General features: G+C 34.4%; 1 protein-coding gene across 1 annotated transcript; it reads right to left on the bottom strand.

The window, feature by feature from the left end:
- Window positions 1-10,188: 10,188 nt before the first annotated feature.
- LOC131634975 (probable aldo-keto reductase 2) lies at window positions 10,189-11,834 on the bottom strand. Its single transcript, XM_058905604.1, has 4 exons — window positions 11,420-11,834; window positions 11,150-11,322; window positions 10,853-10,955; window positions 10,189-10,759 (listed from the first exon to the last, which is right to left on the bottom strand). The coding sequence occupies exons 1-4, from the start codon at window positions 11,831-11,833 to the stop codon at window positions 10,427-10,429; spliced, it is 1,023 nt and encodes a 340-aa protein (XP_058761587.1). The 5' UTR covers window position 11,834; the 3' UTR covers window positions 10,189-10,426.
- Between the last annotated feature and the right edge of the window lie 2,200 nt (window positions 11,835-14,034).

Here is a 14,034-nt window from a genome sequence, read left to right as displayed (position 1 = left end):
GGTGAGTTGCAAGTTTCATGATTTTAATATCATGTAGGATAATTAATGTTATATATGTGTTAGTGAAGTGCAAGCTTTGAAGGTTTGCATACTTTAACTTTAAGGTTATGTTGATTAATTTATGATATTGCTTTTGTCATTGAGAATGTCTTGACTTAAGAAACAATACAATGCTATTTTCCTTCATATATTTGAGTAGCTTGAAGACAAAAGACCAAAGTTAACCCAACAAGTTTTATAAACAAGAGAAACTCAACAAGTTCACATATGCAACAAAATGGCATTATTATAATAATGGAAAATTTAGAATCAGTTTGTTATAAACTTTGTTATGAATATTTGGCATTTTGTCATGGATTAAAAAATGATTTTAGTTTTATATATTTATAAAAAGTATAATTTTAGGTGAATTTACTAAAAAATATAATAGAAATTATTTTAAATTTATTTATTATAAATTAAAAGATTACTTTTAATATCCAGTAACTTCAATATTCAATGTTAAAATTATTCCTATAATAGAAGTCATATATTTTTTGAAAAATATCTTTTAAAAATAATTTTATGTGTTAGTGGCTTAAAAATTCGACGTTGTTTGAAAATAATAAAGTAGCAATCAAATTTATTAATATCGAAAAAATGTTGATAAAAACCTTTAAAAAATGGTCTTTGAAAATAAATTTTATGGGTTCAATTTCTCCTTCTTGAAAAGGTTCTGAAATCTTGTTAGAGAAGATTTGTGGATTATTTTTTTGATCAATTTTATTGTTTGACATCTCTACCTCGCAGTTTTGTATTCTAATTTGTGACTTAGATCCCCAAAGTTAAATCACCCTCTCATTTGGATGAATTTAGGTCGATTTGTTGGTGGGATCTTTGTATAAGCCGGTGGCTAAAGTGTTGACCAATAGACTTTGGATGGTAATGGATAAATTTATTTCCCTTAATCGATCAACTTTCTTAAAGGAAGACTGTTGGTTGATGGAGTTGTGTTTGTAAATGAGGTGATAAACTTGGTCAAGAGATCTACTAAATCATGTTTTATTTTTAAGGCAGATTGAGAAAATGTATGATTTAGTCACCTGACACTTTATGGATTATATGCTTATCAGATTTGGTTTTAATGAGAAGTGGAAGGCTTGGATGAGAGTTTATGTTTTCACTAGTAACCTCGCGGTGCTTGTTAATTGGGCCTCAACTAAAGAGATTAACATCTAAAGGGGTTTGAAACACGGGGTTCCACTAGCTCCTTTTCTTTTCCTTCTTGTGGATGAGGGGCTAAGTGGCTTAGTTGTTAGGAATAAGTAGATCGATCTTTACTTAATATTTAAGGTGGGAACGTCTGATGTTTAAGGTGGGAACGTCTGATTTGGTTGCATCTCATCTTCGATATGCAGATGATACACTTCGTATGACGGATCCTACTATTGTAAGGTGGATTATTAAGGTGATCCTAAGAGGCTTTGAAATGGCTTCAGGTCTTCGGGTTAACATTTATAAGAGTAGTCTTATAGGTGTTACCATGGACCATATCTTTCTAATATCTGTAGGTGAACTCCTTAACTGTGAAATTGAAAAGCTTTCTTTTAAGTACGTACCTTAATTTGCTGGTAGGGGGTGTAATACAGTGAACTGACTTTATCGGAATGTCGCAGTAAGCAAGAGTCGCCACCGAATTTTATTTTATCCAAATATCATAAAGGCTAAAAGAACAGGAAAAAAATCTTTAAAAGAAATTTTGAGTCCGGGGGGTAATTTATGCAAAGGGAAGGTGTAAGGCACCCTTTACATCCATGGTTTTCCATGGCCTCTTAATTGCTTTGCTCTTTTGAAAGAAAAAAGTGTAGAAATGAAATAAGACTTTAGCTTGTAAATAAGCGTAGATTTTTGAAATTTTTTGAGAAAAGGGTAGAAAAATATTTAAGCCAGAGCAAGGCAATTAGGAGCAAATTACCTGGTTAGATGAAAAATGTTCTTTAGCCTTTCAGGGTGAAAGGGTCTATCCATGCCATAAGAGGGAAGGAAGTCTTTCATTTGGATGTTAAAGGGTCATCGAATTATCGTTCGCCATAAGACTGTCCCATGCCATAGAGGGGCAGGTAGTCTAAGGGAAGGATCAGAATAGCGTCTTCGTTAGGCAACCAGAGGATACCTCAGCACTTCGTAGGCAACTTCTAGGGCCGAGGTCATATTTGGCGAATCGAAGGCAGCATCATTAGGGACTTATGACCTTGAGAATGAACTGAGGGCAACATTGCTGAGGTATCCTCGTATTCGAGGGACAAGGCTATTCTGCAAAAAACACAAGGCAACAGGCAACAGGCAACAAGCAACAAGAGAGGTACCATAAAAGGTGTGTGGGTGCAACAATCACGTGATTAATTCAGAAATTATCTTATAATTAGTTATTCTAAGTTCAATTCAAGGTTACCACTCCCTAGAATTACTAACCACACAATAATACAATGACAGGTTAAGTGCCTTCAAGGCCAAACAATACAGCCTCGAAGCAGTTACAATATTATGGGGAAGGGGAAAAAGAAACCAGTGGACCAGCAGTGCAATAGGTTTGACATAAATAATAATTAAAGAAAGTAAATTAGATAGGTTTTAGGGTTACCGACTATTGAGCTTTGACGGTTGGCTAACCCTGAAAATTTGAGAAAAAGAAAAATAGAAAACCAAGGGTGAGTGCATTATCGGTTCACTAACAGTCGAGGCTAACTTTAATCTGATAAAAATAAAGTAAGATAAAAATAAAATTAATATGGAATAGAACTTAACTTCTGATCTTGATATGGTTCGTGGTCGGGGGTAGCCTCAAGATTAACCCTGAAAAATTGGCAAAGACAGACAGAAAAGGAAGTGAGTGCAGAAAGAGTCCATTGAATTTCGAGGTTAACCCTAATAATATTTTATAAGGCAAACAAGTATTTAAATCAAATAATAAAGTCGGGACTTAGCTTCGTAATAGGCGAGGCGCATAGTCGGAGGAAACCCTGTTGCTAACCCTGAAAAAACGCACAAAGAAATATTTTTTCAGTGTATGGCTAATTCTTGCAAATCTTAAATCGGGCGTAAATTAAATAAAATTAGATTTAATTAATTATTGGTTTTAAACCTAATTAATTAAATCGATCAAAAATAAAATTTTGATTTTTAAAATGCCAAGACTTATTTTTTATCAATTAATCAAAATTAATTTGCTAATTAAAACAATTTAAACAAATTAAACTATTTTAAAACAATTACAAAAAATCGAATAATCGATAATAAAATAATAAATAATAAAAAAAAGTTGTTAAGATAAAAAATGTTTTTTCTAATTTTGTAGAAAAAAAGAAAAGTTTTTTTGTATAATATATATATATATATATATATATATATATATATAATATTTAAAATAAATAAAAAAAGGTTTATGTAATAAAAAAGAAAAAAGAAATTAAAAACTTAGCTGGATGATCCAGTGTGGCAGTGCGCGTGGGGAGCATGGTGGTCACGCAGACTCAGGCGCGTTGGATTGGATTAGATGGAGATCTGACGGTTGTGGGCTGAGGATATATGGCACCGAGGTAGGTCATAACGTACAGAATCCCAAGGCCAGCTACACATCTGCGCGCGCCTTTTTTGATTCGAATGAGCCAATGGTTGCTCGCCACCTAGTCATCTTCCTCATGGAACTTTCTGAAACGCGTCTTTTACAGCGCATATTACCAGAGCGCTGTAAATGCTCAAAGCTATTACACCTGCAAAAATCCGAATACCCCCAAGACGCAACAAAAATATGGCGCACCCCTACCAATATGATCGTCCAGATGCCATGAACCCAACCATAATCATCTTGCAACCTAATTTTACCTGGAATAGAAAGCCCTAATTTGAAATCCTAAACCCTAATAATGGCAGAACTCACATAACAGGGCAATAACGCAATTAATTTTCCAGGATCGATCAGAGAGTCAATACAAACATGAATATATCATTAGAATTCAATTATGATGCATGTATAAATGGAATCGAAGTGAGTTTATTTTGAAGCAAACCGTGAGTTATGGAGGTCGATTCTGGACTTGTTGATCGAAGGTGAAGACCTGGATAGCTTCAACAATCCTCCACGAACGTGTTGCAATGCTTGAAACTCTCTGAAACCTCTTCTAATTCCAAAGTCGATCTTGAAAATTTCTCCACTTTTGCACTCGGGTTTGAGGTTCTTGAGGGCAGAATTTTTTAACCCTTATGATCTGAATTGCTTGTGTACTTATAGAGGATGAATTAGGGTTGCTTAAACTCAATCAAATCTTCTTGAATCAATCAATTGGAATTTGATTTCAATAAGATTTTTTTTAGTTTCTAAATTTGTTCTTGATTGATCTTTTTGCACCTCAAGCTATGGGAACGAAATTTGTATGTTTTAATGAGGATATTTGATTGATATTTGGCTTAAAATTCAAGCAAAATCATATCTTTATTTAATTTGTTATTTTATATAATTAAATCATGATTTAAATGTATAAAAATCATAAAATAATTAATAAAAATAATATAAAATTGAAAGATATGTTTTTGGGGCGTGGATGGGCTTAGGATAAGGATTGGATGAAAAGAATACGAGCTCATTTGAAAATGTTTGGGATTTTGGACCTTTTTCCTTCATGCATACCCTTGAAAATCAGTGAATTTGTACACCTTGCCATTTCCTCATACTTCAATATTTTTTCAAGTTCTTGGACTTTTTAGAAACCTTGAAGAGTCCTATAACCAATGTTCTGTGTCCCATGTCAAAATGATTTTCCATGCTCCTTGTGTGTTCTTTTGAAAAAGATGACTTTTTGTTGACTTTTGAAAAGGACCTATAATGTTTTGGTCCATATCTCTCAAATGAAGCAGTTTTAGACTTGGCATGTGAGATACAAAATTGTAGAGAATCCAATTTCCTTCAAAATGAGCTTTGGATGGAGAATTTCTGATGTTCCATGTAGGAGTTATGGCCGGTCAAAGTTCAGTTGACTTTTCCCTATGAAAACCCTAATTTAGAAACTTTTGGAATTGTTGATTTCTGATCTTTCCTTGATGAACCATGATCAATTCTTGATCAAATGGTGAATGATACTTTTAATATGAGGATGTTGACAAAAAATCAGGAGTTTTGACTGTACTTTGACCACAATTGACTTTTAGGTCAACCAGTCGACTGTTGACTTTCTGAGCAATTGAGTGATCAATCTTTTGAATTGAGACCTGAAATTTGTCATGGAGATAATGTGGGGTATCATAGACCATATGGGATGCTTTTGAGCCTTTGGTTCATTGATTTTCCTTCAGAACAACAAAACCCTAAATCTTTGAGCCTTGTTTAGGAGAGGGTGTCTTTGAGCTTTGTACCTTGATTTGAATTTGAACAAGAGAAATAGTCTGGGCAAATTTTGGGGTATAACAGGGGGTAATCTTTTGTTTGAGTTTACTTTAGACCATATAGTTAATCTATTTACCAGGAGGCTTCATTCTTTGAAGCACATATATGTTATAGTTTGGGTGGTCATTTGGCTCTTCTTAATTATATGCCTAATGTTATTCACATCTTCTTCCTGTCCTTTTTGAAGTTGTCTTTAAAGGTTTGGAAGAAGCTTGTTCAGTTACAGAGAATGTTTCCTTAGGGAGGGGTGGAAGGGTAATCTAAGATTTCCTGCATTAAGTGGGATAAAATTTGTAAGCCTAAGAGTAAAGGGGAGGGGAAATGGTTTAGGAATTAGGGAGCTCTGTCTGGTTAATCTAGATCTTTTGGCTAGGTATGGTGCTTTAATATTTCCTCCTCTTCGAGAGAGAAAGACATTGGGGTTCCGATCAACATCTACTTGGTGGAAATACGTGTCTCTCCTTGGGTCCAAAGAGGTTCGCCGTTCTAGTTGGTTTGTTAATGGTATCTTTAGGAAAGTAGGGTCGAGCCATCAAACTTCCTTTTGGAAGGATCCTTGGTTATGACTCATTCCTTTAGAGATTAAGTTCCCTGGTTTGTATTTTAACTCCATATAACGATGTGAGAGATTAGTCGTGTGGATAATGAGAATCTGGTTTGGGATCTCAAGTAGACGAGACCCTTATTTCTTAGAGAGCTACCAATGTTTGATAATCTTCTCTGATCCGAGGTGTTACTATCTCTTTGTGGATATAGATAACTGGATTTGGAAACATATAAGAAATGAGTTTTATTTGTTTCCTTTATTTACCTTGTTCACTTGGCTAGTGTAGCAACCTGCCCTAAAAATTAAAGACTTAGAGTCGCCACCTATTCTGAAGGGCGAATAGGAAACCCTACGCAGTTTAGAGATCGGGGTAAGTTATTATAATCAGGTTGAGGGAAGGTGTTAGGCACCTTCAACCCTTTCCTATGGCTTTGAATCTAAGGTCAAGTTTTATGGCTAAAAGTTAAGGTTAATAGCTAAGGAATTGAATAGGGGAAAAATTGAGATTTTAGGGAGGGGGACTCGCCTTGGTTATCCAAGTGCCTACGTACCTCCTTATGGAGGATCAGAGTCTACGTAGTTCGGGAACAGGGTTGTACGCCTTAGAATTGATTTTGATTTGTTTTGGAGTTGTTTTGAAATTGTTTTGAAATGCGAAGTTCGAAGGTATTTTGAATTACCTTATCGTAGTTGTGAACATCGCAGCGTTGAAAAGATGAAAATCCGTAATATCGTGGTTTAGTATGTTTTAAGATTTGGGCGTACAACCCTGGTTTTAATTTGTTACCATTAGCTGCGATAATCAATAGGTTTGATTACCATGGCTAACGGATTAAAGGGAGGATTGCTAACCACTATAATCGATAGATTCGATTATCACGAATAGCAAATGTGCGTATTTTGATTATCGTTACTCCTCATAATCGATAGATTCGATTACAAATAATAACGAATTTGAAAAAGGGAAAACGCTAATCATCGTAACCAATAGCTTTGGTTAAAACCATTTAGCAGAATAAATTGTTTTAATTTAATTAATTAATTAGACAATTGATCATTACCCACCGCGATCAATTAATTTAATCGAAGCGAATAAAATTCTAAATCGTTTGGCTAAATACCTAAGTCGGTTGGAAAACCCTAATCCTAATACTTTGGCCAATGACCAATGGGGTTGGGCAAACCCTAATGCCTTGATAACAATCTTCTAGGGTTTTCTATGATTTTTTTGTAATTAAGGATTTATTAAAATTTAATTAAATCGAATAATCGATAAATTAATCGGGAGATCTAATTCTACCCTAGTTATTAACCTAAATTCTAAGTATATTCTAATCTTAATTTAAAAATAAATTAATTAGATTTAAACAATAACTAATATATAATTTAAATGGTAAACAATAAAAATATGGAAAAACCTGGGTGGTGATTCCTTGCAGCAGCTCTGTGAAGGTCCATGGGGAGACCGCAGCTGCTGAGGCGTTTGATCTGCCTTGAAGGAGATCTAGTGGCTAACAGATGGGGGTGTAGCATGACCCAGCGAGGACGTATAACACTGAATCTATGAACTTGTGTTTCTTATAAAAAATTGTTGGGATTGGGGATCGAACCCCCTCCCTTATAGTCACATGCGTCTCTCTTTGGCCATCTATGCTAACATCATCATCTGTTAGTACTATGCATTGCAAAAAATAAAAAAAGGGACAATAACCAGACCTTGAAACCAGCAGTCAAACGTGGGCCCCAATATGCACGTTGTAGCCAATGATATGGAGAGAGAGGAAGTTTGTTTGTTGACCCTCCAATCATATGTGTGCGCGCGCATCCCACAATTCAAACCAGCAAATGACTGGCTGCCACGATGAAGGCCACCGGTCAAAGGAACTCCCCGCCGTCGGAACAGTAGACTCAGCCTTCTTCTCCGTTTTTACGAAAATCCCACACCTGCAAACAGCCACTATAAATGTGCAAAGAGTACCCTCTCCCCCTAAATAGAGGTCTGCGAACACGATGGCGGTGTTGTTTTTGGCTAAAAGTTCCTGAAAACGCAGATACGAAGAAGAAGAAGATCTTGCCCTAACAATGGCAAATGATGAATTTGGTCCAGAAACTTACATGTGATACGTTAAATCCACTCTAAATAACATCCTGAACATAATTATACACTTAAAACAAGTTAATGAGGCGTGAGTCAGTAGATACAAATTTGATAAAACTCACCTCTCGTGAAGAGGAGTGATACTGTTTCCGGCGGCGCTAAGCTTCAGGGATGGTCGAGATAAGTTCTTGGGGATCTCAGGAAGGAATTGCAACCATTAGTTGTCTTGGAAATTTGCTGCAACTTCAAAACTCGTATGCCCTAGTTTCTTGCGATTTGGAATGCTTTGGAACGCAGCCCTTACCCTCTTTTTTCGCCCCCTCCCATCTGATGTTCTTTACCTATTTATATGGGCTATATTAGGTCAACCATATTGCCTTAAATCCCCATGATTTTCTTGATTGCGATTTGATTGATATTAGCTTTAAATATTTCTAAATTTAGCCAATTTTCTCCTTCCTTTTCCAATATCAATTTCCACGAAATTTGAGTGATTTAATGAGTTATTTTGTGATATCAATCTCCTAGCAAATCATGGTCATGCATCTCTTAAAAATATTTTATGATTTAACTATTTTAAATTGAATTAAATTCAAAATAAAAATGAATAAAATCATGGGAGGTGGAGAGGTAGATTTATGGGCCCTAAATATTGTCACAAGAATGTTTAGAAACAAAAACCTAGGCCCATTTAGTGAAAGATTCAAGTTTATTCAATATAACCCTTGTGCATTCCTTCAAAATTTGCCGATTTCAACAAGTCATAACTCTTTCAATTTTTGTTATATGAGGGTGTTCTATGACTTTTGGGAAGCCCAAAGAGTCCTTTAAATGACCTTTTTGGTTTCATCTTAATTGAATCTTCCATGCTCAAGTTATGAGCTTTGACCCGAAAGGTGTTTTTGTTGACTTTTTGGAGGACCTATAATCTCTTTGACCATATCTCCCAAATGGTGCATTTCTCGACCTTGGGCCCAACATCAAAATTGTAGAGAATGAGATTTCCTTGAGAATAGGCTTTGGTTGGACAATTTCTGACAAACCATGTGAGAGTTATGACCAGTCAAAGTTGAGTTGACTTTTTAGTTAAAAAAACCCTGATCTGAACCTTTGAGTAGGAGAGAGTGACTTGAGTTTAACCATTGAGCCTTGAACCCTTGAAGATGAAATAAGACGGGCAAATTTTGGGGTATGACAGCTAGCTCCTTGCCACCTCAAATGGTTCAAAACTTGACCATTCCCATTGTTTGGGTTAGTTGGGCCCTTCTACTGGAAGCTTTTGCAAGATAGATTCTCTACTAGAGATATCTTATCCAAAAGGGGGTAATTACCGATCCTAGTAGGATCTCTTATCCCTTATGGTATGAGATCTTCAATGGTTGGGTTGGAAGGTGGTTTTTCCTAATGATCACATGCTTCTTTTTAACTTTCTTTTCTTTGGGCGGAATGGCCAACTTTAGAGGTGGTTTTGTTATGATTTGAGACGCTGTAATATGTAGCATTTAGAAACCCCATAGTAATGTCATCTTTAATTGTGTTCTAAAAATCGTGAAAGAGGTGGAGAAGAAGAGTATTTTTTGGTCTAGAAATAGTTTATGGGTAGATTAGGGGTGAACCTATGTACTTACTTTGAATGAATTCAAAACCATATCCTCTGCCTTAACCAATAGCAGATTGAGTGTTTGCCTTGGTTTATAGATAGATACTTGTTCTAGACTGGGCATGTGACTGACTTGTCGTCGGGCAGGGCCCTATCCAACACTACTGCAAGGAAGGCCCAATGAAATGGCCAAAATTGTTATAATTGTTAGGGAGCTTCTCACCCACGTGCCCCTCTAAGGACACGTAGCCAACTGCCCTCCAAAAAATCTGATCTCCCAACATATGAAGATTGTGGGGCATAAAACATGATGATAAATAGAATTAAAATTTTTAACAAAAATAATATTTTAAGAGTTTTACACTTTTAGGTATGGAGCCTTCATTTACATGTCAATCTTAATTATATAAAAAATATGATTATTTTAAAAGGCTCGGTATTTCTATTAATCATTGTTTTTGATATAAATTGGATTCAACTGAAGAGATTAATCCTCGAGCTGAAGAGAACTACAACAACCGGCAAAAGCTCAGTATTTCTATTAATCTGATACCATATTACACTATAACATTTCATTGTAGTGCCAATTTATTATTTTTTAAGATAGTAACGTCAAATACATATGACATAAAGACATGCATGGTTCTAATTAGTAGTCCGCAACAACAATTAAAGCCACATTTTAACACAGTTTAAAATTCTACATAATAACTGAAAGTACAATTTAAAACTATGGTGGTATGAGTAATAAGTAATCAAGCAACTTCAATTCGCACTTTTCCAAGAAGAAAGTGGTGGAGTATCAGATTCCTTCCATGTAGGTTCCTTTCCACATCTATCACCTTTCACAATATCAGCCAATGACTCAATTTCTCTCAATTCTTCTTTTGTTAGCTTCACAGACAAAGCACCAATATTTTCATTAAAGTTCTCTATTTTTGTTGTTCCCGGTATCGGGCACACGTCGTTTCCTTGGTGATGAAGCCATGCTAGTGCAAGCTGTGATGGAGTACATCCTTTCTTTGTAGCGAGTTCGTTAACCTTCTCAAATATAGTTTGATTTTGTCGCATGTTTTCAGCTTGAAATCTAGGCATGTGCTGCAAAGTATTTACACAATTTGAAGATTATATTTCGATATCATACAAATATTACTACTTTTTCTTTCTGTAAGATACTGCTTTTTCACAAACCTGGCGATAGTCTTCCTTTGTAAAATTCTCAGCAATCTTTGTTCCTGACGAAAAGAATCCTCGCCCGAGAGGACTATATGCAACAATTCCAATACCAAGTTCCCTACGATACAAAATCATAACTCATCAAGTTAGTCTTTATATCTATGTAGAATCAGACACTTCTGATTAAAGGCGTTTTTCTGACACTAACAAGACACCAACAAATGTATTTGCATTTGATCTGGTGTCTGTGTTTAGTGTCATGTCCAGTGTCTGTGTTCGTGCTTCATAATGTTTGCAAACTAAATATCACACCTGCAAGTCGGAACTATTTCTTCCTCGACATCTCTTGACCATAGTGACCACTCCAACTGCACAGCTGTTATTGGATGAACAACATGCGCTCTTCTGATTGTTGCAGCTGAGGCCTCAGACAAACCGATGTATTTTATTTTCCCCTCTTCAACAAGTTTCTTAAGCTCCCCAATCTAGCAAAGAAAAATGAAAAAATTAGTATTCACATATTGTTCTAATCAAAGTAGTTAATATATATTTCTGTCAAGGAGAAATGAAAAGTAATCGAACCGTGACTTCAATTGGAAGACGTGTATCTATACGATGTTGATAATAGAGATCAATAGAATCAATATCAAGTCTCTTCAAGCTACCTTCACAGGCTTCTCTCACATAAGCAGGATCACCACAGACCTCAAATTTCCCTTCCCTAGTTCTGGCTCCAAATTTAGTAGCCAATTCAACTTTCTCTCTCACATCTCCCTTCAAAGCCTTTCCAAGGAGGAGTTCATTGGTGTGAGGTCCATAGATATCAGAAGTATCAAGCAAAGTGACACCAGATTGAATGGCATGATGGATGAGAGCAATCATGTCAGGTTCAGGCTTAGGAGGACCATAGAAAGCAGACATACTCATGCATCCAAGTCCTTGTAAGGACACTTCCATACCTTGTGATCCCAACTTCATTCTTCCAACTTTTGACATAGCTATATCTCACAAGACAATACAACTCAATAAATCTTCTATTCAACTATGTAAAGATCTCACAAAGTTAAAGAAAGTTATGAGTATATCTCCATTCTTCACCACATGTTCTATTTATAATTCAGTATCATCATATAACTTGGTCAACAAGAAATTCAAGTCAATGAATACATTTCCTGCTGTAAGATATATTTGCTTTTTCTCCATTTGGAAAGTTCTGAGAAGGTTGATTTATCACTTTTCTACTTTTTGTCTTATAGTGGTTATGCAATTTTGATGAGAATACAAAATGAAATCAACTTTGCTCTTTCAGTTATCACTATGTTTCGGTTGAAAAGTCACGAAGGATTTGTGAAATATATAGGAAAAGTAGTGAACAAATAATATGTTTAGATTGGTGGTGATTATAAAGGTGGGTAAGAATGATGAAAGTCACTAATAATTTTATTAATCAAAGTCGGTATGTAAATGGAACTAAAGATTTTGATTGTTTCTTTTTTTTTTTGTTGAAGATTATTATGGAGACCAACTTATGTGAGCTAAAATTATAACCTTTAAAAGCTAATAATGTATAATTAATATTTTAATTATGTAAAAATCAAAATATCTTTACAATTGTATTAACTATAACTTTTGAAGAAAAATTATAACCTTTAAAAACTAATAATATATAATATAATTAACATTTTAGTTATTTAAAATATTAAAAAGTGTATGATTTTTTTTAAAAATATCACATAAATGTAGTTTATTTTTACATAGAAGTACAAATAATTAGGGAGTGCAATTTTATTTTGTTATTTTTCTAATGTGTGTTTTAATAATCACCTTAGAGTTATGAGTATTGTAAATTATTATGAAAGAAAAAAAATTATAATTTGAAATTCAGTCCTTCGTAAGAAAGTAGGGGTGAGAATAGGCTGAGCCGAGATAGACTTTGTCAAGCCTGAGTCTGGCCTGCTAAAAAATTCGAAGTCTAAGTTTGGCCTGTAGCCTATCATAGGCTTGTTTTTTTGGCCAAAGTCCGGTCCTTTTAAAGGCCTATTTGACCTATTACCCTACTTAAAAGCCTATTTTATTTAAACATTTGTAAATAAGTCATTCAACTCAACTTTATATAGACTAACAAATTAAAAGATCGGTGAGATTAAATGCTTGTTTGCATTGACTTATTTGAGTTTACCTAGTAGCATAAGTTTTGTGATACTATTTGTTTGAGAGAACTTATGGAAGTAACTTATGACATTGTTCATAAGATTTTTTTCATTTTATTTTCATAATTTTTTCAAGATAACTAAGTTTTTTTTTATATTTTAATTCAAAATACAAAATACAATATAATAATAATAAAAGTATTCATATTTATTTAAATAGGTCGGCCTCATAAATTTAAAAGACTTTTTATATGGCCTGTGACATAGTCTTTTTAGCTAAATAGGCTTATAAAAAAGCCTAAGCCTTTTCTATTTATATAAAAAGTCTGATCTGACCCAGACCTATGTAGGCTGGGCCGTAGATCCTTATTAGTCGGCTTGACATATCAAATATTGATCAAATCAAATATTAAATTTGGATATTCACAATCAATAAGTTAATTTTGAATTTAATTTGAAATTAGTAATTATTTTTTAATTTTGAAATTTAAGTATTACGAATATTAATTAAAGAAAAAAACCTAATTACTGTATTATTATTTTTAAATTAAAAATCAAATTTAAATACTACATAAATCACACTTAATTATTATTTTAATCTAGTAGTCTAATGGATAAAATTTCACCTATAAAATTGGAATATCACCTATTTAAACTTTTATCTATGTATTCAAATGTCTTTACCTAACTAATAATCGGGACAAATCACAACTAATTGATATTTTTTATTCGTTAGTTGGTTCAGTGGTGATTGACGCTGAACTTGGTAGGGAGAACCACGGTTCGATCTCTGCAACTGCGATAGGGAGGTGCTGAAGCGGTATAGCGGCAAGCAAAAAGTAATAGGTATTATTTATAACCGGGTGATATAGGTTATATCGTATCGTAGTCCACAAAGATTGGTGAGAAAAACTGCCGTTCGAATATCTCACGTTCTAAGTTTCATGAATGGGTGCGGAAAGAAAATGCGAAAAAGTAAATAAAAGCAAATAAACAATTTTAATAGTCTAAGAGAAATAGTTATGGAATTGCATTTCGTTCTACCCG

This window comes from Vicia villosa, unplaced genomic scaffold (genome assembly GCF_029867415.1).
Source record: "Vicia villosa cultivar HV-30 ecotype Madison, WI unplaced genomic scaffold, Vvil1.0 ctg.001404F_1_1, whole genome shotgun sequence".
Taxonomy (NCBI): domain Eukaryota; kingdom Viridiplantae; phylum Streptophyta; class Magnoliopsida; order Fabales; family Fabaceae; genus Vicia; species Vicia villosa.
Note: the sequence above shows the minus strand (reverse complement) of the source record. Positions and strands in the feature narration are given on the sequence as shown.